The sequence below is a fragment of the Typopeltis vanoorti genome, chromosome 3 (genome assembly GCF_054136105.1).
Source record: "Typopeltis vanoorti isolate ZY-2024b chromosome 3, IOZ_Tvanoo_1.0, whole genome shotgun sequence".
NCBI classification, from domain to species: Eukaryota; Metazoa; Arthropoda; class Arachnida; order Uropygi; family Thelyphonidae; genus Typopeltis; species Typopeltis vanoorti.
Window position 1 is genome coordinate 86,727,214 of NC_143551.1, and position 27,604 is coordinate 86,754,817.

The 27,604-nt window shown below is 36.4% G+C and overlaps 1 protein-coding gene across 1 annotated transcript in view; it reads right to left on the bottom strand.

Annotated features, from left to right (window-relative positions):
• The window catches only part of Cerk (Ceramide kinase), a 204,599-nt gene extending 177,353 nt beyond the window's left edge, over window positions 1-27,246 (bottom strand). The window contains exon 1 of the mRNA XM_090390715.1: window positions 27,058-27,246. Coding sequence (XP_090246841.1) covers window positions 27,058-27,184 — 127 coding nt within the window. The 5' untranslated portion in view covers window positions 27,185-27,246. The remainder of the gene's footprint in view (window positions 1-27,057) is intronic.
• Between the last annotated feature and the right edge of the window lie 358 nt (window positions 27,247-27,604).

The following is a 27,604-nucleotide window of genomic DNA, read 5'->3' on the forward strand; positions in this document are numbered from 1 at the left end:
GGATGAATAAAAAACTAGAAGAATTTCTAGATAATGAGAGCTTACAAGAGACAGCAAGCCAGTGCCTTATCAAGCCATATCCTTTTCTCGGCTGATCCTAATGATGAAAACCCAAGTCATACAGTCCACTAGGACAGATCTACCAACATTTTTCGTTGCCATGATGAAATGGAGAGAAAAATCGTAGAATCTAGGGAAATCATTCTCAACCCTGAACATCTAAATAATAACTTGAGCTACAACCTCCCAGATAGCCATTCAGCAGTAATCAGGTACTGCTGTTCACGTGATGCTGCAAGCACACACTCTTCCAACAATGGAACAAACGAAAGACAGCTTTAAATACAACTACAACGTTTTCATCCTAATTATGTATAGAGACTCTCTATGTTGTTCATAGTTTCTTTAAGCTTCAGTGTTTAGTGTTTTTTCTTTTCTTTTGTTATAAGCTGAAACTAATCATGTTTTACTATTAAACCTTTTTTACTCAACTCTCAGTTTAAGTCATTCAACTCTATTTTTACAATATGTATTTCAACAGAGTCAATGAATCGCCATACACACACACACACACGTGTGTGTGTGTGTGTGTGTGTGTGTGTGTGTGTGTGTGAGAACTGTATATAGGACTCAACTCAACTATCTATTTATGTATGCCGTAACTATCACAATTCATTCTGCTTTCACTTAAGCCCGATGTCCTGTTATGATCAAATAACATCTTGTAAATCTAATTTTTTTGTAAAGATAAGGCCAATAACCTTATTTCCGTAGTGCACCTACTTTGTTATGTAATGTTATTATTGAAAAGAAAAAGTTAGTGCGTGTACATGCACTCTGGTCAGTTAGTCCATTTGTAGGAGGAAAAAAAAAAAAAAAAAAAGTTCCAGGAGAAAAATGTCACTTTTCAAAACAAGCTAACTGACTCTCATTTGAAAAATGCTTATAAATATTTCTCATATCCTAAATTTAAATTTTTACAGAAGTGGTTAATAATCTGGAAAAGCTGGAAAGGACTAGGGTGTTCATCAGACAAGGCTGAAATTCTTTAGTATAATAAACACAGTTTTTCCAGCCTTGTTTAAGTAATCTTGTTACATTGTATAGTGAAGCAAAAACTGTTGCTGTTAAATGAGAAGTTCAAGTGAAGGTGAGCCTACTAGGTCTCACATGCAGGCAGCATGTTTTTCCTCTTAGAAACCTGGGATCTTCTTCTCACCAAACAGGAAAATTGGCTGAAGAGCATGGATAGTTAACAGACAAAAATATATTTAACAGGTGGAATGGAGTTGGGTGGTTCCAATTGTGTACTGTGATAACCTCCTGTAATTAGTCCTGAGAGTCCATGGATTTGTCAAGTAATAATTATAAAATGAATGTATATAACAATTTTTTTAAGCTTTTGTAGAGGCATCTGACAAACTGCCACATGACATAATGATATCCAAGAGTTGTGATGAATTGGTTTGTTTAGGAAATTAATGAACTGAATTGAAAACTAATTATGTGGTATATATATGTATGTATATATATAAAAGAATTTATTGTTTAATAAGTGACAGTAACTGATCTTCCTGAAGTTGTGGGGGGGGACATCATTCCCCTAAAAGCATCTATATCCTGCTAAATCAAAGGTCTGTACCTGCTTCTGAAAAGAGCATGGGGGAAGTTCCAACAAGGCATCTATATATCTTGAGCTGCTACTGTTTAGTAAATACTGCTTGAATGGATTGGATAGATAGATATATATTTGGGTAGAGATGTCAGAAGTGATGATAAGATCATGAAGGATTTGAGCAGACTGCTGCAGTTGGCAGAAGAATTCAATTATGCCAGTATATATAGCTTGTGAAGGATTTTACATTTTGGAATTAAGAGATGAAGATGGAATTATAATGGTAAGATACAAGAGTATAAAGAGGAGATAAAAGATATCAAAGATGACAGGGAGTTGAAATTCAGTGGCATACAAAGGTGGCACAAACAACTGCAGTGGTGAGAAGAATACTGATAAAAAAAAAAGATGTGAGCAGTTCTAATGTATGCTGGAGGTAGGATGGGATGAATGAAGAAAACTCTGGAAATGTGCACAAGCAGATAACAAAGATAACAACCATCCATTCATGTGTCATCTCCTATCTAAGAGGTTGGCTACCATAATGTAACTCATAGTTGATTATGGGCATAATGACATGTGGTGAGGACCCTATCTCTTCCACATATTGATAACATCTGGACTGTGAAAAGTTGGCCATGATGATAGGTTGAAATAAGGTAATATGAGAGGAATAATGATAACTAAAACATACAAGTTGTTGAGAAAAGCTTAGATGTGAAAAGTTTTCAAATGACAGAAGAAAGAAAGGAACAAGAAACCATTGCACAAAATAGTGAGGAACAGTTTTTTTTTGTACGACAAGTAATCAGGTCATAATTCATTAGCAGAGATGATAGTGAATGTAGAAATGAAGACTTTTGCAGTAAATTACATTTTGCACTATTCAGAGTAACTTTGATTAGACTCTTGTCTTCTTCCAAAATAAGTTTCAAGCAAAGTAAAACATTACTGACAGGTATGAACAGGAAAGAAGGTAAAAATGTAAGTAACAACAGCAATTAAGAAATAAAATTCAGAACATTTATATGCTTCGAGTTTTGAATAAACTGGTAAAAATTTCTTCATACAGTTGCCTTCAAGAAAAAAAAACTACTAATTACTGTTATTTTCATGATATCAGTAGGGTTTCTACTATGTCCAAGGTACTTCAAAGAAAAATAGTCAAATTCTGTGCTCTGGATGCTTGTAATCAACTTTCTTCTTACATGCTCTTGAAGATAAGTGAGAGCCATTATTCTGTGCTGGAGTTTAATGGGTGCTTGATTATGTAAGTTTATATATAAATGTTTATTTATAGTAACAGTTTATATTATTATTATTATTTATTATTATTCAGGCCTCCAAGGAGTAAAAAGACTCATCGCAGGAGATCCTTCCTAGGAAACACAAAGTCTATCGAGACTCATCGTAGGAGGTCCCCCCCCCCCCAGGAAAGACAAAGTCTGTCATACCACTCCTTAAATTCATTGACTGTTCCCACTCTCACCACTCTATCAGACAATGCATTCCACACTTCAATCACCCCTCCATGCAAAGAAACCACTCCTCACCCTCTTGCTCACAGTTTCCTTTCTTAACTTCTAGGGATGGTCCCTTGTCATCACTCCTTCCTGCTGTTCAACCAAGAGAAAGAACTCCCCAGTGTCAACCCTGTAACCACCTCTCAACAGTTTAAAAGTCTCAATCATATCACCTCTCCTTCTTCTATCCACCAAACTCTGCAGTCCACATTCCCTCAGCTGATTCTCATAACTAACATTGTACAGTCTTGAAACCATCTTTGTTATCTGCCTTTGTACCCTTACCACAGTTAATTTATCCCTTTCAAATCCTGGGAACCAAATCTGAGAACAATAGTCTAAGTGTGGTCTGATCAGGGTCTTATACAACAGAATGATAACTCTTACCTCTGCAGGTTAGCATTCTTCTCATTATTGCAGCAATCCTCTGTGTCACCTTCCCCACCTTTGCAACATGTCCACTGAATTTCAGGTTTCTATCAATCATCAACCAAAGATCTCTTGTCTCTCCTACTTCCTCCAGTATACTCCCCCAACAAAGTATGCAGCATCCCATTGATGTGTCCCAAATCTCAACACTTTACATTTTGCTGCATTTAACCGACACACCCATTCATTTGCCAATCTGTCTAGCTTATTCAAATCCTCTTGCAGGGCTACCACATCTGCATTATTACTAATAACCCTTCTCAGCTTCACACCATCTGCAAACAACTGAATATTCCCCTGCAATTCACTGACAATGTCATTGATATAAAGGTTAAACAACATAGGTCCCAGTACTGAGCCATGTGGGACTCCACTTGTAACCCTCTGCCTCCTTGAAACTGCCCCATCATACACAACTCTCTGATACCTATTGGACAGCCAATCCTGAATCCAGTTGACCAACCTGACATCCAAACCCATGTGCTGAAACTTAAATATCAGCTTATCATGTGGCACCCTGTCAAATGCCTTTGCTAAATCCAAGAAAATGGCAGTGTATGCCTTTCCTTCATCTAATGCCGTTGTAACCTTATTATAAAAGGCTAGCATATTACTAAAACAAGAGTGCCCCTTCACAAATCCATATCGACTCTCACAGATAACATTACACTCATCTGTCCAATGCTGTATATGGTCCCTAACTAATTTCTCCAAGATCTTAACAACTACTAATGACACACAAACTGGCCTATAATTAGACACTTTGAGTCTGCTACTGCCCTTAAGCAGTGGCACTATCTTACCTTCCTTCCATTCCCTGGGCACCTTTCCTGTAGCCAGACTTTCATTGAAAAGCCAGGTCAAAGGAGCTGTCAGTTCTTTAGCATATTCTCTCAAAACCCGTGGTGAAATACAATCCAGTCCCACAGCAGGATTGTATTTCCCAGTACTGGGTATTTGGAACTCGTCTCCTCCTGCACCTCTAAACCTCGAACCTGCCCGATCCCTCTAGTATTAAAATTTACTCCGCCAGGACGAAATATACCAATAAAGTGTTCATTGAACAATTCCACTATGTCCTCTGCATCAGTCACTCTATTCCCATTTTTATCCCACAATTTCATTCTTCCACAATCATTTCTCCTCCTACTGGGCATATAGCTAACATATATATATATATTATTATTATTATTAAGAGAGACCTCCAGGGAGTCAGAGACTCATCGAGGGAGGCCACATACTACACACACTAGTTATCATACTTATTCTTGAATTCATTCACACTGCTTGCACTCACAACATCCAATGGTAATCTATTCCAATCACGCACCACCCTATGAGAGAAAATCTAGCCCTCACACCCTTCTTGGCGGCCTTCATTCTCAGCTTCCAAGGATGCCCTCTCGTCCTTTCCCCATTCTCCATAAATTGAAAAATTCCATCAATTGAAATCCTGTATGACCCTTTCAGAAGTTTGTAAGTCTCAATCATATCACCCATCTTTCTCCTGTTTGCTAGTGCCTGCAGTCTACAAATTCTCAATCTGTCTTCATAATCAGTATTCCACAATCCTGATATCATTTTCAACACTCTCCTTTGTACTCGCTCCAATATATCAGAATCACAACAAAAACCAGGAGACCAGACCTGTCCAAGTAAGGTCTTATCAAGGCCTTGTAAAGAGGCAAAATAACATCCTTATCTTTACGTGTGAATGTTCATTTCAGCATTGCAATTATCTTTTGAGTTGTATATGCAATCTTTGCCACATGGCCTCTGAACTTCAACTTCCTATCTATTAACACTCCAAGATCCCTAGCCTCATCAGTTTCTTCTACCCTAATCCCACCAATATAATACTTTGGATATCTAATCATGCCAAAGTGAATGACCTTACATTTATATATAAACTCCACTATCAGAGGCTGCAAAACTTAGAGCATATTATCATTGCTGCATGTGAACCAGTAGTTAAGGAAATTCTCTTATTTTTGTAATTCTGAAGGTAGCAAGTCACTGCATTTTTAATGCTGCACCTAAAAGTGCATTTTTGTAGCTCGTGCATGCCCCCTCGCATGCACGAGTATATATATGCGTCTCCCGTGATGAGTCTTCAGACTCCCTCCATGGAGGTGCCTGTGTAATAATAATAATAGTGGCTCTCAGCATAAACACCAAAAGGGAAAAAAATACATTTATTAAACTTACTAACCAATATTTCACTGGTTTTTCCACCCATATCTTCAGAGTACAATTATAACTGTGAAGCACACAGCACTGAATTAAATAAGTATGGAAAACAGTTCAAACTGTAACAGAACTGATGTCCTTATATGGTTCCCTTTGGGCTAGATAGCAAAGTTAATTTGAAGAAGTTGGGCTATCAGGTCTCAAAATGACAGTCTCCCAGATCTTTAGCAAATTAACGTAAATATATTTGAAGTTTATGAGAGTGCTTCATAGCTGATGCTGATTCTAAAAAGATGTCATTATAGATCTGAGAGACTATGTAGTATTGATGTTTTCCCTCCATCTAATCCAATGTAAAAGAGTATCCAGAGTAATGGTCTGCCAATTCTGACTTGCCATACAGATGATTATGAATAATTTTTGCATTTTTCAAGACAGTTGTTATCTGAATAGGCTAAACTGCAGGCAAAAGGTACTTCATACACTCCAGGATATGCAAGGGAATGAAGATGATCTTTAGGAGAATGGATGAAGGTAGCTAGCTGAGTGAGAGAGGTTTGAAAGTGGCATGGAGATTGCAAAGAACTTTGACTATTTTTCTGATTTACCTTTAATATAGAGGATGGGAATGGTTTTGTTGGGATACTGTGTGTTGGCTGCAGGAGGGATGGGGGAGGCTGAATGTAGTATTTTATCTTTTTTATATGGGCTGTAGCCATTGGCTAAAAAGGTGTCATGAAGATCCCTGAGCTCGATTTCAGGGGCCGTGTCATTTAGGAAGAGTGGTGGCATAGTTGCTTATATAAATCCCTTGTAAATAAATGTAAATACAATTATTTAGTTCAGTGCTGTATGCTTTCACAGTTATAATTGTGCTCTGAAGATGCTAAGCAGAAAACTAGCTAAATATTAGTGACCATTTTTTACTTCTGAATCAAATCCAAGATCAACATCTTGAATTTAATCATCTCATCAAAGATGTTATTATAATTGAGGTGTCAAATCTTCCTCCAGTTGGTGAAAGTGATGATAGTAATTATTTGGGTGGTGACCAGTCATATGAGGACTTCTGTAAGAAAGGGATCTATAAGGCCTGTGATTATGACAAACTCAGAAGATGACTTGCAGCTATATCATGGAATGTTGGATGAAAGGTCAGGAGGTTAAATGAGAAAGATGTGAAATGGCTGAATGAAGATGTGAGGTATGCAATTTGTAAAGAAGGTAAGTATTATGGAGGAAGCCCAAGATATGTAGAAATAGTCAGTTGCATGAGGAGTACAGAGAGCAAGCAAGAAAGTGATTCCCTTGGTAAGAGTAATAAAAGTGCAGCATAAGCAGTAGTTAGCTAATAAAGCAAATAAAAAAATAACCTAGAGAGTTTTTTCAGCATGTAGCCAGAAGAAGAAAGAATAATTATGGAAAGATGGCACTGATTGGAGAAAATAGTAGAATGACAGCTACTGAGGATATAATAAAGATGTTAAATGAGGAATGCATAAAATTTGTATTTCACTTTCATGAATGCAATATGAAAGTGAATAAAAGTAACATGAATCTAGAAATTGATAAAGGAGGAGGAGGAGGAGACACTGATGAGTAAGCAAGAAGCTGATGAATTGAGTAAACAATGTCAATAAGGCTGTAGGTGTTGACAGAATATCACCATATCTTGAATATTCTTGAATATCACCATATCTTGAATGATAAAGGAGGAGGAGGAGGAGACACTGATGAGTAAGCAAGAAGCTGATGAATTGAGTAAACAATGTCAATAAGGCTGTAGGTGTTGACAGAATATCACCATATCTTGAATATTCTGGGGAGTTAACAGCCTTGATGTACCTCTTTAACATGAGTCTTAGATTGGAAAAACCATTCAAAAGAGTGGAAAGAATGCAAAATTGTGGTACTGCTTCATATGAGGGGGGCGGGAGAATGAGACTAAATCTTCAAATTATTATTATTGTATGGGTACCTCCATGGAGTCCAAAGACTCACTGGGAGAGACCCAAGCTATACACACAATCTATCATACTTTTCCTTGAACCCATTAGCAGAGCAAAACACTCACAACTAACACTGGCAACCAATTCCACTCATTCACAACTCTCCAAACAAAATATCTAGTCCTCACTTCCCTACTAACCATACCTTCATTCAACTTCCAGGAATGTTGTTTCTGGCCCCTCTAGCCAAGTGTTGAAATATTTCACACTGCATCATAAATTAAAGATGCCAAGAAATTATATTCTCAGTTTCATCCTTTATCCAAGTTTAAGTAAATGACGTTTGCATGTGAAGTCACTTCATGACTGGGTTACTTGTATATAGAGTCTAATGACTTCACATCAATTACCTTAGCATCCCAAAATGCAACACACATATCCTTACTGACATACATAATGCATTATGAGACGGGCCACAATGCCAGACCGGTTTTGACTTTTACTGAGGTCTCATCAGTTTGAGCCTGACCCAGAAGTCATAATATGGTTGAAGTAATGCAGAAGACATGATTATCACCCAAGCAGCATTGATCTCCTTTCCAGCCAACTTCTCCTTCCATGCTACACCTGAAAGCAGTCTGAGCTTCGCATAATCACCAGCCTTGTAGTTCTACATATACTCTTTCTTCACAGAAGTCCTAACACTGCTGGCAACCATCCAGGTAATCACTTCATGGTCACTCTCACCAACTGGAGGGTGATTTGACACCTCATTTATAATGACATCCTCTGATAAGATGATCAAATGCAAAACCCTCAATCCTTGGGTGCCCACTGTTACATACTGCCTGAGGTAGTTGTCCCTCAAAAACTCAAGAAACTCATTCTCTTTACTTCCAGTTGCTATCTCATTATCCCAGTCTATACTACCATAATTAAAATTGCCCATAATGATCACCCCTTTCTTATTTCCTTGGCTAATTTGATTATACATTTCATGGTCACTGCCATCCACATTATCGGGTCTATAACAACATCTAAGTATTTCATTCTATTCACCTCTATCTCAAACCATACTGCCTCAAAACCACTGGAATTATTTCCCTCTTGCATCTCTACCTTGTATGGACATAACTTTTTCTCTGTAATTGATAGCACTCCTCCCTTTTTATCTTCATGAAACATATCATACCCGTCCATCTCTATTCCTGTCAGGATGTCAATCCCATTCAAAACCATGTCTCACTTATTCCAACAATTCTTGGGTGAAGAGACTCAATTAATGCAACCATTTGACTTTCCTTGTTTCAACTATTTTCCTTTGATTCCAGGTCATCCCCTTCCCTTTATGTTTACACCCACATTCACATCCTCTTGGAGCATCAGCCTTTCCTCACGCTGTGTTCCCTTGTCTGTCCTGAGCCTACCCATTTCCCTTTTGTCTTGAACACTTGCACTTGTTCTCTCATTCTCTGCACCCATTTCTTTACTTTCCAGCAGCAGTCTCTCCACTGACTCACACCAAAATCACTCAAATGCAGTCCATATGCTTATATAGTTCAATTTGTTCTTCAAACTCATTCTACACATTAACAAAATGCACCCCTTCCTTCTCCCAAATTTCTGCTAACATATTCACAAACTTTGCTCTGTCATTTTTCACCCCATTTCATCACTGTCATAAGTGGGCAACATACTATCTTTTTCTATCACACTATTATCTTTTATCCTTCTCAACAACCTCCTGATATTCAATCTTCAATCTTACGTGTTCCTTGTTCTGAATCATCATTTGGCTGTTTTACCACTATCAAATCTTTTACTCGCTTACTCTTCATATCTAAAACCTTCAAGCACTATTCATTTTACCTTCAGGGAAACAAACTATGTGCATCTTCTCATTTACCACACCTCTAATAATTGAATCCCCATATAACGCCACTTGCGGGTCTTTCGTTTCCTCTTTCAAACAGATATCAGGGAGCAATATCCCAGAAAAGCAGAGTCACTAGTGGTATGCCTTTTTTTGAGCTTCTGATGATAATTAGTATGTAAATGATATTGGGAAAGGCTTGAATGGTGATATACAGTTGTTTGCAGATTATGCAAAGGTGAGAAAAACTATGAAGAATAGAATTTATCTTGTAGCTCAAGGGCTCAAACAGACTAAGTAAATGGCCAAATGAACATAATTACCAATGCAATAAAGTGTAAGGTTGTAAAATCCTGGCGGCAAATATATGATGCAGATATAATGACATCCTCTGATAAGATGATCAAATGCAAGACCTTCAATCCTTGGATGCCCACTGTTACATACTGCCTGAGGTAGTTGTCCCTCAAAAACTCAAGAAACTCATTTTCTTTACTTCCAGTTGCTATCTCATCATCCCAGTCTACGCTACCATAATTAAAATTGCCCATAATGATCACCCTTTTGTTATTTCCTTGGCTAATTTAATATACATCTCATGGTCACTATCATCCACATTACCGGGTCTATAACAACATCTGACTAAGTATTTCATTCTATTCACCTCTATCTCACACCGTATGACATTGGTAGGGATATCTTCGAGGATCAGAAGACAAGGGATTGGGAAGTGATGATGGATAGGGACCTGAAGTTTTGGGAACATTTTGCTAAAAGTATGTGAGCAGCATAGTTGTAGCAAAATGTTTATGGATTATAGAAATGATGCAGAGGAAATTAACATGTCAAAGTAAGAATGTTATGATTAAGGCCTTGATCAGACCACATGTGGATTTATATGCACAGATTTAATCACCTAGTTTTCAAAAGAATGAAGAGATACTGGAAAGGATTCAGATATGATTGACTAAAGTGGTTTCTGGTCCAAAGACCAGCAACCACCTTAGTCAATCCACCATTCCATTCATGTGCCATCTCCATATCTAGGAGGTTGACTACCATGATGTTACTCAAAGTTAATTATGGGCGTACCGGCAGGTGATAAGGACCCTATCTCTTCCACATATTGCTGTAAGTATTCATGACTGTAGCAGTGTGTGTTCATGGGGGCTGGTTGGTTTGCCTGTTCTGAGGGATGAAAAACCCGAGTTTCCGGGTGAAAAAATCCTCTACCTCCGTATGAGACCGGCTAACTCACCTTTAGTCAAAAGAGACCAGATAAAGGTTCCTCGTGTCATCGATGGGAATCGAACCCAGGTCTTTCCGACCAAAGGGCTTCGTCTATACCAACTGAGCTACAGAGGCTCTATGTTGGGTATAAAGACAGATTAAAGGAATGCAATCTGCAGAGTCCACTAATAGAAGGAGGGATAACATGATTGAGAAATAAGTTGGTAAAGGATTATTACTGAATTAATGTAGAAGATTTTACATAGAATGGGTGAAGAAAGAGAGAGAGAACAAGAGACTATTCCAGGAATGCTGTATAAGGTGCATAAGCAAGGACGAGTAGATTTTCTGCACAGAGAATGACAAGTGATTGGAATGCATTGCTCCAAAGTGAAGCGAGTGCAAAGACAGTGGATGCATTTAAGTCATGGTATAATGAGCTGTGTGTGAGAGTAAGACTTTCTGAAATGAGTCCCCTGTTCAGTATTTTGAAACTCGGAGGGTAGGTTGAGCACCGTAGGCACCAGACCCCCTACTATATAACACACACACACACACACACACACACACACACACACACACACACACACACCAACAGCAACCTCAGTTATCAATGAGGTATCAAATTATCCACCAATTGGTGAAAGTGACCATGAGGTGATTACTTGGGTGGTTGCCAGCAGTGCAAGGACCCCTGTGAAAAAAGGGTATATGTGGAACTACAAGGGAGGTGATTATGAAGAGCTCAGGAGACAGCTTGCAGGTGTAGCATGGAATGAGGAGTTAGCTGGAAAAGAGATCAATGCAGCTTGGGGGATTTTCAAAAAATATTTAGTGGATGCAATGTCTAAATGTATACCACGGGTGAGAAGGTTAAATAAGTTAGGTGTGAGATGGATGAATAAAGAGATTAAGCATGCAATACAGAGAAAAAGGGCATTGTGGAGGCAGCATAAGAGAAGTGGAAGTAACCAATTTCATGAGTTCTACAAAGACCAGGCAAGGAGAGTGACTTGGTTGGTGAGAGTAGCTAAAGAGAGGTATGAACAGCAGTTAGCTAATGAAGCTAAAAAGAATCCTAGGGAGTTCTTTCGATATGTAGCCAGCAAAAGAAAGAATGATTATGGAAGGATGACATTGATTAGAGGAAATGGTATAAAGACAGCTGTTGCAGAATGTGTGGTGGAGATACTTAATGAGCAGTTCATAAAGATCTTTCAATCTTGTGAATGTGACTTCATGGAGAGATTAAGAGCAGTTGATGATGGGGAGGAGAGACTGACTTTAAGTGAGCAAGAGGTGTTTGGGGAGTTGAGTAAACTAGATGTAAATAAGGCTGTGGGACTTGATAATATATCACCGCGTATTCTGAAGGAATGTGCCAGAGAGTTGACACCTGTCTTGACATATTTTTTTAATACGAGTCTTGCACTTGGTCAAGTCCCTAAAGAGTGGAAGGAGGGCAAGATTGTGCCACTTCATAAAGGAGGTGATCGAACTCAAGCATCAAACTATAGGCCTATCTGTGTGTCAGGTGTTGTGGTTAAGTTGTTGGAGAAGCTTGTGAGAACTAGGATCCAGAGTTGGGTTGACAACAATGGTATAATCTTTGATGGACAGCATGGATTTGCTAAAGGGAGGTCGTGTTTTAGTAATCTACTTACTTATTACAATAAAGTGACTGCTTCCTTGGACAGAGGAGAAGGATACACAGTAATATACTTGGATTTTGCAAAAGCTTTTGATAGAGTACCTCATGATAAGTTGACAGTCAAACTAGAGCAGATGGGGTTGGATATTAGATTAGTGCATTGGATTGGAGACTGGCTATCTGATAGGTATCAACAAGTTGTGTATGGGGGTGCAATATCCAGGAAAAGGAAAGTCACTAGTGGAGTGCCTCAGGGATCTGTTTTAGGGCCATTACTATTTAACTTGTATATTAATGATATTGGCGAAGATTTGGATGGAGATATTCAGTTGTTTGCAGATGATGCAAAGTTGGGACGAACCATAAAGAGTAGTGAAGATGTTGTGGCCTTGCAAGAAGACTTGAATAAATTGAGTGCTTGGGCAAGCAAATGGGGATGTGAGTTCAATGTTGCAAAATGTAAGGTTTTAAAATTTGGAAAACAAAGATGGGATGCAGAATTTATGCTTGGTGAGAATATATTGTTGGAAGTAGAGGAAATAAGAGATCTGGGAGTGATAGTGGATAAGGATCTAAAATTTAGGGGACACATTGCCAAAATTGTGAAGACAACACAAAGACTTCTGGGAATGATGCGGAGGACACTGACGTGTAGAAGTAGGGAGATTCTTGTTCCATTGTATAAGGCTTTGATTAGGCCACACATGGACTATTGTGCCCAGATTTGGTCACCTGGTTTTCAGAAGGATGAAGAGATGTTGGAAAGGGTCCAAAGGCGACTGACTAAGGTAGTCTCTGACCTCTGGAATGTAGAGTATGAGGAAAGATTGAAAAGATGTAATTTGCAGAGTCTAGTGGAGAGAAGGAAGAGGGGAGATATGATAGAGACCTACAAGTTGGTAAGGGGTTGTTATAGGATCAATGGTGGAGAAGTTCTACAGAGAATAGTGGGAGATCAGGGGAGAACCAGAGGTCATACCTGGAAACTGTATAAAGAGGGTGTGAGTAGGGGAGTGAGAGGCAGGTTTTTTTCGTGCAGAGTTGTGAATGATTGGAATGCCTTGCCTGAGAGTGTGGTGTCTGCAGGGAGTTTGAATGTGTTTAAGACCTGGTATGATGAGATGTGTGTGAGATAAAAGGACCTCCTAGATGAGTCTTTGACTCCATGAGGTCTTGTTTAATAATAATAATAATATAGTCTACTTGACTCACATAGTTCTGCCATTAGAAACTGGCGTATGCATCAATTCACACACTCGCATATGAACAACAATAGAACTATAACATAGACTATAACAACAATTCAAACTTAACTTCAGTTTACAAGTCTGTTATTATAATGGTACAGTGTTTTTATGGTTTTTTTCATTTGCTTTAAGTGTTCCCACACCTGAAGAAGTCATTTCTGATGAAACACGTGTGCCTCATTAAATTAACTTGTCTGTTTTCTCGGTTTCAGTCAGTCAAAAAAACATGAATATATATATATAGAACTATAAGGCCACTTTTATATAAAGTTTAGGAGTCAACTTGGAGTTATAGCATGGAATGAAGAGTTAAACCAAATGAGGTGTTGTTAAGCTTCTAATCTCTGCTGAAGCACCAATGTCTCAGGGAACAAATTACATCTGCTTCCTAAGGATGGGTTCATCATGCTACCATTCCTTATGTTAAAGGTGTGTCTGAAGAAACAGCCAAACTACTCGGATCTATTCACCTAGAGGTGTCATTTTGCCCTATTAACAAGATTTTTGCTTTTTTAGGCACTGCAAAAAGATAAACTTCCACTTTTAGCCCCCAATGAAGTCTGTCAAATTTCTTTCCAGCATGAGTTATCATGTTTTGGCCAAACTGGTAGATCAACATGTATATGTCAAGAAGAACACCTCATTTATATCAAATTCCATGACCACACACAGTTGAAACTTGTAGAACATGTTATTTCCACCAAACATTAAATCCTATGGAGGAATATTAGGGTCTTTCACAAAAGGTAACTATCTTATGGAATGCTTATACAAAGAAAGTTGCGAAATCTTATTACACTACTGAAATCTAAACAGAAGTGATGGACTGAAGTTATCCCTAGTATGGGAAATAGTACTTCTCCACACATTCTGTAGGAAATCTCTTTTTTAAATTATTAATAATAGTCTTTTATTTAAAGTTATATAGTTAGGACCTTAATGCATTTTAGACTGTCCTGCATGTGTAGCCATGCATTTTTATTGTTGAGTCTTCAAGTTTTTGTTCTACTTGTTTAACTGCAAAGTTATACTGAAGATGCCCTTATACTTGGGCATCTTTTTGCATGTGTATGAGGATGGTCTGAAAAGTTCTTGGCCTCGACCAGAGATGGCAACACTATCAGCAAGATTTTTCTTTTCTAAGTTGGTACATCTCTCATAAGCATCCATGTGAAATTGCAAGTCATTTCTATCAAGTAGTTTGTTTTATGCAGCTGTCTGAAGCAAAAGTATCCCTTGAAATGGATAAAATTGAGTATCGTGCGGTTATAAAATTCTTTGTAAAATGAAGGTTTAACGCCAAAAGAAATTCATTCAAAGTTCATAAAAGTTTATGGGCACTCTTCTCCTTTATTTTCAAGAAAGGAAAAGAATGCCCATAAATGTGGCCGTTGATCAAGTGCAGAATATGTTATTGGATGACCGGCGAGTCAAACTGTGTGAAATTGCTGAGACTATAGGTATTTCAAAAGAACATGTAGGATATATTTTGCATGAAGACTTGCAAATGAAAAAGCTTTGCGCAAGATGGGTGCCGTGCTTGCTCACAGCAGATCAAAAACGCACTTGCATGAAAATCTCTGAACAGTGCTTGGAGTGTTTTAACAACAATACAACTGATTTTGTGCGTCAATTTATTACTATGGATGAGACTTGGATTCACCATTACATACCAGAATCCAAACAGCGGTCAAAACAGAAGCCGATTGTTCAGCACCAAAGAAGACAAAGTCGGTTCAATCAGCAGGAAAGGTCATGGCATCGGTGTTTTGGGATGCTAAAAGCATTTTGTTTAGTAATTATCTTGAAAAGGGTAGAACAATAATGAGTATTATTCTGATCTTTTAACCAAACTAGACGAAAAAAATTCATGAGAAAAGACCCAGTTTGCAGAAGAAAAAAAATTATCTTTCATCAGGACAATGCACCTGACCACAAAAGTGTTTTGATGCAATTGGAAAATTAAGGGATCTGCACTGTGATTTGTTGGAACATCCACCCTATTCCCCAGATTTGGTTCCCTCTGACTTTATCTCTTCCCAAAACTAAAACTCTTCCTCACTGGTCAGCGTTTTTCTTCAAATCAAGAGGTGATTGCAGCTGTAGAGGGGTATTTTGCAGATCTTACTGAGAACCACTACAGGGACAGGATAATGGTGCTGGAGCATTGCTGGAATAAATGTATTAGTCTTAAGGGAGATTATGTTGAAAAATAAAAATTATTTTGAAATTATAAATTTGTTTTTTCATTGTTAGGCCGAGAACTTTTCAGACCACCCTCATATATTGTTATGCATCATAGAAACGGTCACCACCCAAACTGATATGACCTTTATTCAAGTCTTATCAATGGGAGTCAGATCGATCCAGAAAGATACCAAGGTTTCAGTATTTCTCTGTTATCCAGTATTTTGTTGAAAAACGTTTTTTTTTTTTTTTTTTGAATTTTCCTGTTGGCCCACTTTGACAACCGTATAAGTAGTGTATGTCACATGAAGCATCTTCATGACCTTGTATACACTAGGCTAACTTCAGATTAAGTTGCCTCAGTATCCCATAAAGCACACCTCCTTTCAGATGTGTATATCACCATGCATTACACATCTGAAGGAGATATGCTCTGAATTATGGAATAATGAGGCAAATGTGAAATCAACTACCTGTATGTACAAGTAGTCTAAGTGTGGAGATACTTCATGAACAAACTTTTATTTGCTCTTGCTTGGGCAGAGAATAAAAACAAGAATATAATTTCTTGTCAAGTATATACTTTCTGACCAAGAAACCAAAAAATAAAAAATAATAATAAATAAACAAATAAAGAATTGCCACAATTTCACTACTCTTAGCTGTTGATTTAATTTATAGCTTACTCCTTTATTTTACTTTTATATCCTGCAATTTTTCTACATATATTCTTCCTTCTTGTGTAGTTAAATTTATTTAAATCTGATCATTTTGCTACTGCTAGATGGTGGTCTGACATGCACATCAGTCCCTGAGTTTACTTTCAAAAAGCTTTTGCAATTAATATAAAGTGACATTCTGGCTTGTTTCTCATTGTATTGACATGCATCGCGAGGTGTTTTCGACATATAAACACCTGGTATAGTTTAAGCCAAATATTATTAATTGCTTCTAATGGAGTCTTTTTTTTATTTTAATGTAATAACAATTACAAAATTATAATAAAGATTTCACAAAAAATTTTAAAAAATGCTGTCTTTGTATTGATAGAACACCACCCTTGTAAATGTGCTACTACAAGCACATGCTTTCTTTGCTTAGACTAAAGCCTGCCCTGAGTGAGCTATGCTGATGTAAATAGTCCAAGTATGAGACAAAGTTCTGGACTGTTCTTTCTAGTTCTTTGCTCACAGCAATTACAGTTTCATGAAAAGTGCCGCAATGAAGTACTATTACATAATTTCCTCAAAGTGTCCTAAGTCTGGCTATCTTATTTCACCTATTCTGAATATCTTTCTTTTCTTTCTTATACTATATATTTAATTTTTTTTTTTTTTTGAAAACAAAACAAATTGGCCTAACTTCTTTAGCAAAACTGACTGCAAATTTGGTGAAGACATTGAAATGCCTGTGTCCATTTAACAACATTTAGTGAACAAGAGTTGGAAAGTAGCATTTGTAATTACAGCAGCTGATCAACAAGGTATTGAAGTTTGTGAAAATAAAGGGTTTGGAAACATTGTTAGTGGCATGCATTGTAGCACTGTATTAAATGAGATAACCAGTGACAAACACACATGGGGTAGAAAATCAAGACATCACAGAAATATAACAAGAATCTGTATTTAGTTTTATAAATTTGAAAAACCCACATGAATAAGGTGTCACAAGAAAAGCTGTTCAAAACACTACATTTATATGACACATATACAATGCTTATGTCACCAGTTAGAAATTTAGGCTGCACAAGAAGATGGCTCATTTAAAAACAGGTACAAGGAAATTCGAGATATTCAACTGAACTCTTTCCTTTATGCAGATGATGTTGCACTGATAAATAAATCAGCTACAAGTCTTTAAGATTTAACTAAATTTCACAGCAATAAAAAACTGTGAAATTAATAAAACATTTAAAAAATAAATAAAATAATAAGCAGGAACATATAAAACAATGACTGCATTCTCAATGAAAAAACCAACACAGCAAGTAAAATATTTTAACCATTTAGGCAATTTTTAGTTAAACAAGCAAATTAATTATGGAAACATAACAATATGCAAAGCTGGTATGGTGGGGAAACAAACTGAATAAATTTAGAATAGTAAAAGAAAAATTAGGCCAAAACACCAACCTAGCAGTGAACAAGACAGTGTCTAAGCTAAGATTAACCTATACAGTTATTTTAACCAATATCTGAGAGTTGGATTAAAAAAAAAATTGATCACAGATATGAGAGTTCAAAGAAAAATTAAGGTGATAAACAGATGGGATCAATGGCAAAATCATTTTTAAAATAGGATATTACATATGAAGCCAATATCAGTAGCATTTATGCAAGAAGAGGCTAATTTTAGCTGGTACACAGTCATGAAACAGAATGGAAAAGAAGAATGGAATGGAAATGACTTAGGAATATGTGTTTGATGCAAAGATGACTGAAAAAAAAATAGATAATCATGTTCTAAAGACTAAACATATTGCCTTTTCAAGCCACTTTAGATCTCCATATGCATAGTCTTATACCAGGCAATGAAATTAATCTACCACTGAAGACATTCACAAATCCACAACAGTGGCATTCATATCTTCAGTCTGATGATTGAACTTCAAATAAGCTATCCACTTAATTATGCATTTAATTATATCTTTCTAGACAGACAAGAAGAATGAAACCTAAGCTGAAAAAAAAAAAATACTGGAGACCTAACAAATTAATTGGAAAACTAATTTGCTAGTAATAATGTAAATTTAATTATGTAGTATTATCATATACATCTTATACACTCCCTTGAGGACACATACTTAGAATTGAAGTGAATATTATTATATGGATATCTCCGTGGAGTCAGAAGACTCATTACTGGAAACACATACTAACCCCTTATACACATAATATTTCTCCTTAAACTCATTCACTGCTGGAGCACTTACAACTAATTCTAGTAATCCACACACCCTTCTAACCACACTCTGCACATAACTTCCAGGAGCAACCACTAGTTTTCATTCTATTCATCATGTTTTGAAAAATTTGTGTCAATCTTATAGAACTCTTAATAATTTACAAGTTAATATCATGTCCCCTCTTTTCTACCTATCAACTAAACTTTGCAACCCACATACCTTCAACCTATCCTCATATGAAGCATTCCACAGACCTATCACCAGTTTGGTCACTTGTCTTTGAATCTGCTCCACAATCTCCCAATTCCCAAGAAACCCAAGTGACCAAATCTGTGTACAATAATAAGATGCAGTCAAATCATAGCCCTATAACAAGAGATAATAACCATAACCTCCCTATCTTTACTTGTCAGCATTTGTCAACATCCAAGCAATTCTTTGAACTATTTTGTTTACTTTTGCAATATACCTTCTCAACTTCAACTCTCTGTTCATTCATAATTATCCCCAAGTCCATTGACTATTTAGACTTATATGCTGGTTTGAACTCACATTTAATGGAATTAATACAGCACATATAAATAATTAAACAACACGTTCAATCAATCCTATATTTCATCTCAGTCAGTGAGACATCATCAGGGAAACAATATTAAAATAGCAAAAACACACATAATTCACAAAACAATAAATGGAAAAGATTAGACTGAAAGCCTAAAGTTCTATGAGGAGCACCCTCTATGGGTGCTGTTGGCTAGCCTTTGCTGTGTCAGGCAGGGAATATAAGAATTCAAGTTTCCCAAAAATTCTTTCAAATTTGTGTTTGTTGTGGTAAAGCAATTTTGTGTGTGTTTTTGCAATTTTGATATTGTTTCCCTGAAAATGTCTGTGACAGATGAAATATAGGATTGATTAAACATGTTGTTTAATCATTTATATGTACTGTATTCATTCCATTAAACCTTATGAGTATCCCTAAGTCCCTAGACTCATCAATTTCTACAATTCAGCACCATTAGTGTGATACACAGTAATGTAATCCTTCAACCCAAACCTTACATTTTACAACATGAAAGTGACGATCATCATTCTTTGCCCACCATACCAATTTATTTCAATCATCCTGTAGGATATTAACATCACCTTTATCAACTTATCCACCACAGTTTTCATAATCAGCAAACAACAGAATATTTACCTTAAATTATTTCTCCTAGATTCTACTCTATCATCTACTACTCTCAGGTATTTTATCAGCCATCCTTCCATATCCATGCCACTATTTTTATATTCATTCTCATTTGCTCCAACTTGTGTAATAGTTTTCTATGTGATATTCTATCAAATGCCTTTGAAAAATCTAGCAGTGCATCAATTTCCCTTATATAATTCTGCTGCCACTATTATAAAATAGTGAATAAATTTCTAATGCAGGACCTACCTGCATTAAAAATTTACAAAGTCATGCTGCACACTATACAAAATCACATTTCCAGCCACTCATTGCTAGATTTTATCTTTAACAAATTTTTCCAATACTTTAATTACCACTCCAGATACTAATTGATCTGTAATTTTCTACTTCTCTCTTGGATCTGCCTTTATGTAATTAAACCACTGCTATATTCACAATGATATTTTTCAATATGCTGAGCACCTCTTATTCATCTTCTCAATTCTCACATCAATAACTGCAAAATCGCTACCTGGATTATGTATCCTTGCACAGTGATCAGTTGGCAGCTCAACTATTTCTTCTGCTTCTGTCACCTTTTTACCATCAGCATCGAGGGATAATGATTATGGCAGTCAATCTTCCATAATCATTATTCCTCTTATTTGCTATATAGCAAAAAACTATTTTGGATTTACTTTGGCCTGCTTAGCTAATTTTAATTTGATTTGGTCTTACTATACTAGTCATCCTTCTTGCTACTTATATTAAAGATATTAAAACAAAAATAAAAAACTCTTATCTTGGGATTATGCTTTTGACTAGGTTTCTGATCATGACTGTTGCACTGCAGTTCCTGGTAATACCATGGTGGAACAATGAAAGCACAAAGGTGAATTATTATTACGGGTATCTCCATGGAGTCAGTAGACTCATCGCGGGAGACCCAAACTAGCAAAAACAATATCTGTCATATCTCTTCTTGAATTCATTTACAGATGAAGAGCTCACAACTAAGTCAGGCAATGAATTCCACTCATTCACCACCCTCCAGGCAAAAACCTTGTTCTGACACTCTTGTTAACCACACTCTTCTTTAATTTCCAGGGATGACCACCTATTCGATTTCTGCTCAGGACATGGACTGGTTATTACTAACACCATGTTCCAACATAAAAATGTGCCCAAATTCACATGGAGAGAAGAGGCAAGGAATAAGAAAAGTCTCGTTGACTATGTTATTCTTGATAGTGATGTTTTCTCCGTGGTGCAGGATACCAGAGTGTACAGAGGATTTGAAATTGGAAGTGATCACTATTTAGTCTTGAGCAGGATAAAATTGAATTTCATATTGAAAAGAATAACATGTAAGAAAGTTTTAAAGCAAATAAAAGTTGAGCTTCTCTCAGATGTGAACTGTAGACTAAAATACACAAAGATTATTGAAGCAAAAATGAAAGAGTTTGACAACAGGAACCAAACCTTGGAGATTCAGTGGCAAACCTTGAAAAAAATACTGATGGATTCAGCCAGAGAGGCATGTGGTGAGGTTGTCTGCAAGGATAGAAAAATCAGAACTCCATGGTGGACACAGGAAGTTCAAGAGGCAGTGAAGGAAAAGAAGAAAGCATATCAAAAGTTGCTGGCAAATAAGTCCGCTTGTGCTCTTAGAGAATACAGAGACAAATGTAAGAAATCTAAATACTGTAAAGCTAAATAAACAAAAGTCTTGGAAGGACTTTGGCAAGAACATAGAAAATAAATATCAAGAAGGTGGTAATATATTCTGGAGGCTGTTGAAGAAGCTTAGAAATGGAGGAAAGAGTGCTGTAAAAGGAGTTAGAGATGATAAAGGTGACATGAAAAACGGGAGAAAAAGATATCCTTGAAGTATGGAGTAATTACTTCGAAAAATTGCTAAATGAAACAAGCAGTGATAGCAAAGTGGTAAAAAACACTCAACAGGCATACAGTCAGGAATACATATCCATACTTGAAGTAGAAAAAGCCATCAAAGGCTTGAAATGTGGAAAGGCAGCAGGAGTAGATGATATTCGACCAGAAATGCTGAAGTATGGTGGTATAAAAGTCTTACAGTGGCTGCACTGCATAGTTCAGAAGGCCTGGACAGAGGGACGAATTCCTGATGATTGGAGTAGAGCTCTAATAGTACCCATATATAAAAAGGGAAATAAAACTGAATGTGATAATTACAGAGGTATTTCCCTACTGATTGTTCCGGGCAAAATTTATGCCAGTATACTTGAGAAACGGTTGAGAAGAACTGTGAAAGAAAAGCTGGATTCAGGCCAAATAGAGGCTGTCAGGATCAGAACTTAGAAAGTATGAGAATATAACAAAGATCTGTATTTAGGTTTTGTCGATCTGGAAAAGGCATATGACAAGGTGTCAAGATTGAAGCTATTCAATACACTACAGTTATATGGTGTCAGTGGGGCATTATATCAAGCAATACTTAGTCTTTATTTGAGTTGCAAGTCAGCAGTTAAAATTGAAGAGAGTACAGGAAGATGGTTTAATGTTAAATCTGGTGTGAGACAAGGATGTACATTATCCTATCTGTTATTCATTATCTATATGGATCACATTATGAAGGAAACTGGTATTAAACATGATATCAGAATTGGAGATGTTAATGTGAGCTCTTTGCTTTATGTGGACGATGTTATACTTCTAAATAAATCTGCTACAAGTTTGCAAGATTCCCTGACTAAATTGAATAACTGTTGTAATAGATATGGTATGAAGGTCAGCAATAAAAAGACAAAGACAATGAAAATAGGCAGACTCATTGAAAATATCAACTGTGTTGTGAATGGAGAACCTGTGGAAGAAGTAAAATATTTCAGCTACTTAGGCACGATTTTTAGTGAAGATGGTAAATTCTATATAGAAATAGACAACAGAATCAAGAAAGTTGTTATTGTAGGAAGTCAACTGAATAAATTCATATGGAATAAGAGAGAAATTAGTCGGAACACTAAATTAGCTGTATACAAGACAGTGTTTAAACCAGTTTTAAGTTATGGATCTGAGAGTTGGGTCAGAAGTAAAACACTTGACCAAAGACTGGAGACTGCAGATATGAGAGTCCTGAGAAAGATTCGAGGCGTGAACAGATGGCATCAATGGCAGTATCATATTAAAAACGAGGATATTAGAAAAGAACTTGACATTGTGAGAATCTAGGAATGCATTAGCAGAGCTAATCTGAGGTGGTATTGTCACTTTAACCGAACGGGCGAGGAAAGATTAGCAAACAAGTGTTCTCTGCCAGGTTGGCAGGAAAACAATCCAGAGGAAGACCAAGATATAGGTGGATTGAGATGGTATAAAGTGCCTTAGACGATAGAAATATAAGATCTGGTAATGATGTTGGAGTCTTGGCAAGTAACAGACTGATTTGGAGGAAAATTGTAGATAGGAAATTAGTAATGAGGTAAATTTTTCATGATGTACTATCACACAGCTGAAACATTTCCCCTGCATCAATCCTATAAAAACCTTTCAGTAATTTAAATGTATCTATCATATCGCCTCTTCTCTGCCTATCAACCAACCTCTGCAATCCACAAGCTCTCAATTTATCAATGTAGGGAGCATTTTTTACATCACTCACCAACTTGGTCACTCTTCTCTGAACCCTCTCCACAGCCTCCTCATCTCCAAGGAATCCAGGTGACCAGACCTGAGCACAGTAATCCAAACGTGGAAGTATCAACACTTTATAAAGGGGAATAATAACCTTTTTATCTCTGGATGTCAGTGTGTTTCTCAACAACCAAGTAATCCTATGTGCAATCTTGGACACCTTAGCAATGTGTCTTCCGAACTTCATCTCCCTATCTACCAACATCCCTAAGTCCCTAGCCTCATCAATCTCTTGGAGTACTGTTCCATCAATGTAGTACACAGCTGGTAATCTTTAATCCCAAAATGCATGACTTTGCACTTTTCCACATTGAACTGACATCCATTATCTTTTGCCCATTCTACCAGCTTATTTAAATATGCTGCTCATCTGTGTGTGTGTGTGTGTGTGTGTGTGTGTGTGTGTGTGTGTGTGTGTGTGTGTAGTTAAATAACAGTGTGGAAGCAATCATGCTTACTTTGAAAAAAGGAAGGGAAGGGGGTCCTAGTAGTTATTGTGTGAATAATGGGTCTTCTGACTCCATGGAGATACTCATATAATTATCTTTTCCTGTCTCTAAATGATAATTATTCACAATCAGAATTATTACCAAAAGAGGAACCAACCTTCTGTTCATAGAGGATAAATTAATAGCATGCAAAATAAAATCTGCAAATATATTATTATTATTAATATTATTATTAATAATGAGTTTAGCTTTCTGTTTATGGTCTATATTTGATAAGTTACTTAATAATCAAACTAACACCAGTATCACTATGAATGTCAAAGTCATAATGAAATAATATTTATCATTAAATTATGTATATTGTGGGTTTGCAATAATTTTAGGTGGGAAGAATATTTCCCTGGTATCCTTTATTATTATAATCGGAAATACACAGGAAACTCATTGTGATCAAGAAAAGTATTTTTTCCCCTCTTTTATATCCTTGTGAGAAGGGACACTTTTTTTTTTTTTTTAACCTAGACCTGAATGAAAAGTGATGCAAAGATCATTACAGATATTCTCCGACAATTACGAACATGCAACATTCACGTCATAAACAATATAACTTAAGCTATTCTGCGACATAATGTTCGATCATTTTTAAATGTGGCATCAAAATTAAGTGTATTAATATCAATATTCCTTTGTGAATTTGATATGTTTTCAACAATTAACTGGTTCCCAAACGTTCCGCCATTAATTGTTCGCAATGATACATACCTGGGGACCGGTATTTTTTTGGTGTACCGACCGTGTGTGTGTGTGTGTATGTATGTATGTATGTATGCATGCATGCATGCATGCATGCATATATATATATATATATAGGGACCATCACGCATACATGAAATTATTGTTTACTGAATTAAATAAGTATATTTGGATTATCGCAAAAATATCTCATATTAGGCAACGGGCTTTGACTAGGTATGTATTCTCTGTGTGCGAGCGCATATAACCTCGAATAAACAATAATTACACAATTTCTGATGTTTTTGTTTTTAAATATTTTTTTGAATAAAGTTTATAGCTTAATTTTCTCTACAGCCAGCTCATATGCCATCTATATTTTCTGATATATATTTTTTTTTCTTAAGACCGCTACAGACCATGGATCAAACTTCGAGAAACACTTTTTTAAAATATTAGCAATATTATCAGAAATACAGTTTAAAAAAAAAAAGTTTAAATACACCACTAACTGGTGTGTGTGGTGTTTGTAAGAGGGGGGGAAGGGGTTCTATCAGGAACTATTTTGTATTTTGAAGAAATATGGCTATATATGAGATATTTATTTTGCGCAATGTGAATTGTAATCTAACTGAATCAGGACTACCCCTGGAGAGAAAAAAAAATGCAGCATGAGAGAATACACACATAGCAATTACTTGATTTTTTTTAATAAAATTAAATAATTAAACTTTTAGCACAATTAGCACTGATGTTTATACTGCTCAAATAAAAAGATAAACAAACACTATGAGGGAAGGGGAGTTAGATAGCCGACTGTTAATTTCTAGGCCGTGCTGAGCTTCACTCAAGGGAGTAAATAGTCAGTCCCAAATATTAATCCTTAATATTAAAACAGAAAGTTCAAGTAGCGTGCCATCTTTCTTCATCTGGAACCAATGTTGTGGTCAAAGTCTTTATCTGGTTATCCAAAAAGTAGCCAGTTGACAGCACCTTCCGCTACATATTTGTATATGGCATAGAAAGTTCTTTTTATAACATAATCAGTTCCTATGACATCCATTCGATAAACGTATCGATGAAGATTCTAAACACATAACGTGCGATTTTCATTCTTTTCGTGCATACACGAGGTAAAGAAATAAATATGTTTTTAAAACTAACATGTTTTCTAAAAAAAAGCGCTGTACAGTATTTATGGTTTCATTATATAAAACCATGCAGCTGTAAACAATCCCAGAGTATCCAGGTTTTTTTTTTCTTTTTAAGAGAAACGCGGAATAAGGAATTAATATTTTATATCTAAAATTATTCGTTTAATATTAGAGCATAAACGTGTAATTTCTCAGTTTTTAAGAGGTATGGGAAAAAATGCTTATAACACTTTACCAAATTACCAAAGCATCCTTTACCCAACCATGTAAACGGATCTGACACACAAAATTGTAAATTTTATTCAAACGAATATTATCACTTCGGGGGGGGGGGGGGGGGCATCGAATCTTGGAATTTTGAAACGATAGCGTTTTTCGAATAACGTATTTGGTATAACCAGTTTCCTTACATCTCTGGATTTCAGTTCCAAAATAAGACATTTATTGGCAGCAGGCTTACATGAGGGAACTAGTAAATTTTGCTTATCGCATCTTGCAGACATTTCCAGTGAAACCACTGACGCTAATACAGTCTATATAGTGGTTATAATTCTACAAATCTAGGTTCTGAGCTTGCCATAAATTGTAATACATGTACAAATAGACAATTTTAATCTTCACCAATATTACCATCAAATAACAATGCTTAAAAAAAAGTCCTCGCAGCGTGAGAATATAATAATAATACAATAGATATAATACAAGCTGTTTGTTGTCAAATATTTATTGCATATTGAAAAAACGAAAGGGTCTATTTCTTATACAAAACAAATCACAAATTGCCATTTGAAACCTTTCTACAGAAACGTGCGCTTTTTTTTTTTTTTTAATAAACATTTTCATCCTTGTCCTGTGCAACGTGATACCAAAAATTTTAACAGGTTTCACACTACGATCTCAGATATTTGTTCATTTTATGTCTTCCGCCTCGGTACAGATGTATCCGTCTCTCAAGGTCATATTAAGAAAAAGCTCAAATCATGGGTATAGCCGGCGCTGCTGGCAAGCAACAATTTCATTGTACTTATTTTAACAATCAGCAAAAATCCCGTTAACTATATTCAAGTAAATACTTACAGTCAGGTGATGACTCAGGTTCCCAACATATATGTGTTGGCGATAAAGTTACTCGTTGTCGTTTACCATGAATGTAAAAATTGCTTATTAAGAGTATACCATCACTAGCGTCTAGCTTGTCCGCCATGCTTTCGCTCTCTTCAAACAGCTGACGGCGAACGCCATCTACCAAGTTAAAAAAACCAGGTGTGTAACTACTGTCGCTTTCACTGAACATGGTTTCTGTACACAAATCAGTGAACAGCCAATCGTTTTTAGGTTAGTACAACGTCACGGATAACAAGTGTGATTTGTAAGAAAGAAACCCTCTGGCACAGAAAAGAACATGAGCTGCAGGGCCGTGTGTGCGAGTATGTAGAGAGTATGCACCACATTTAAGATTTAGTCTGATAGCGTATGCATTTTCAATATTTGCACCTTTGCTCGCTTACCAAATTCTTAAAAATCGTCCACAATTCAAGTCACTGCTTTCACGTCATTTTATATAAAAATGATAAGCATATTCAGCAAAAGTAATTATTTTTCGTACGGCAACAAACACAGAAGA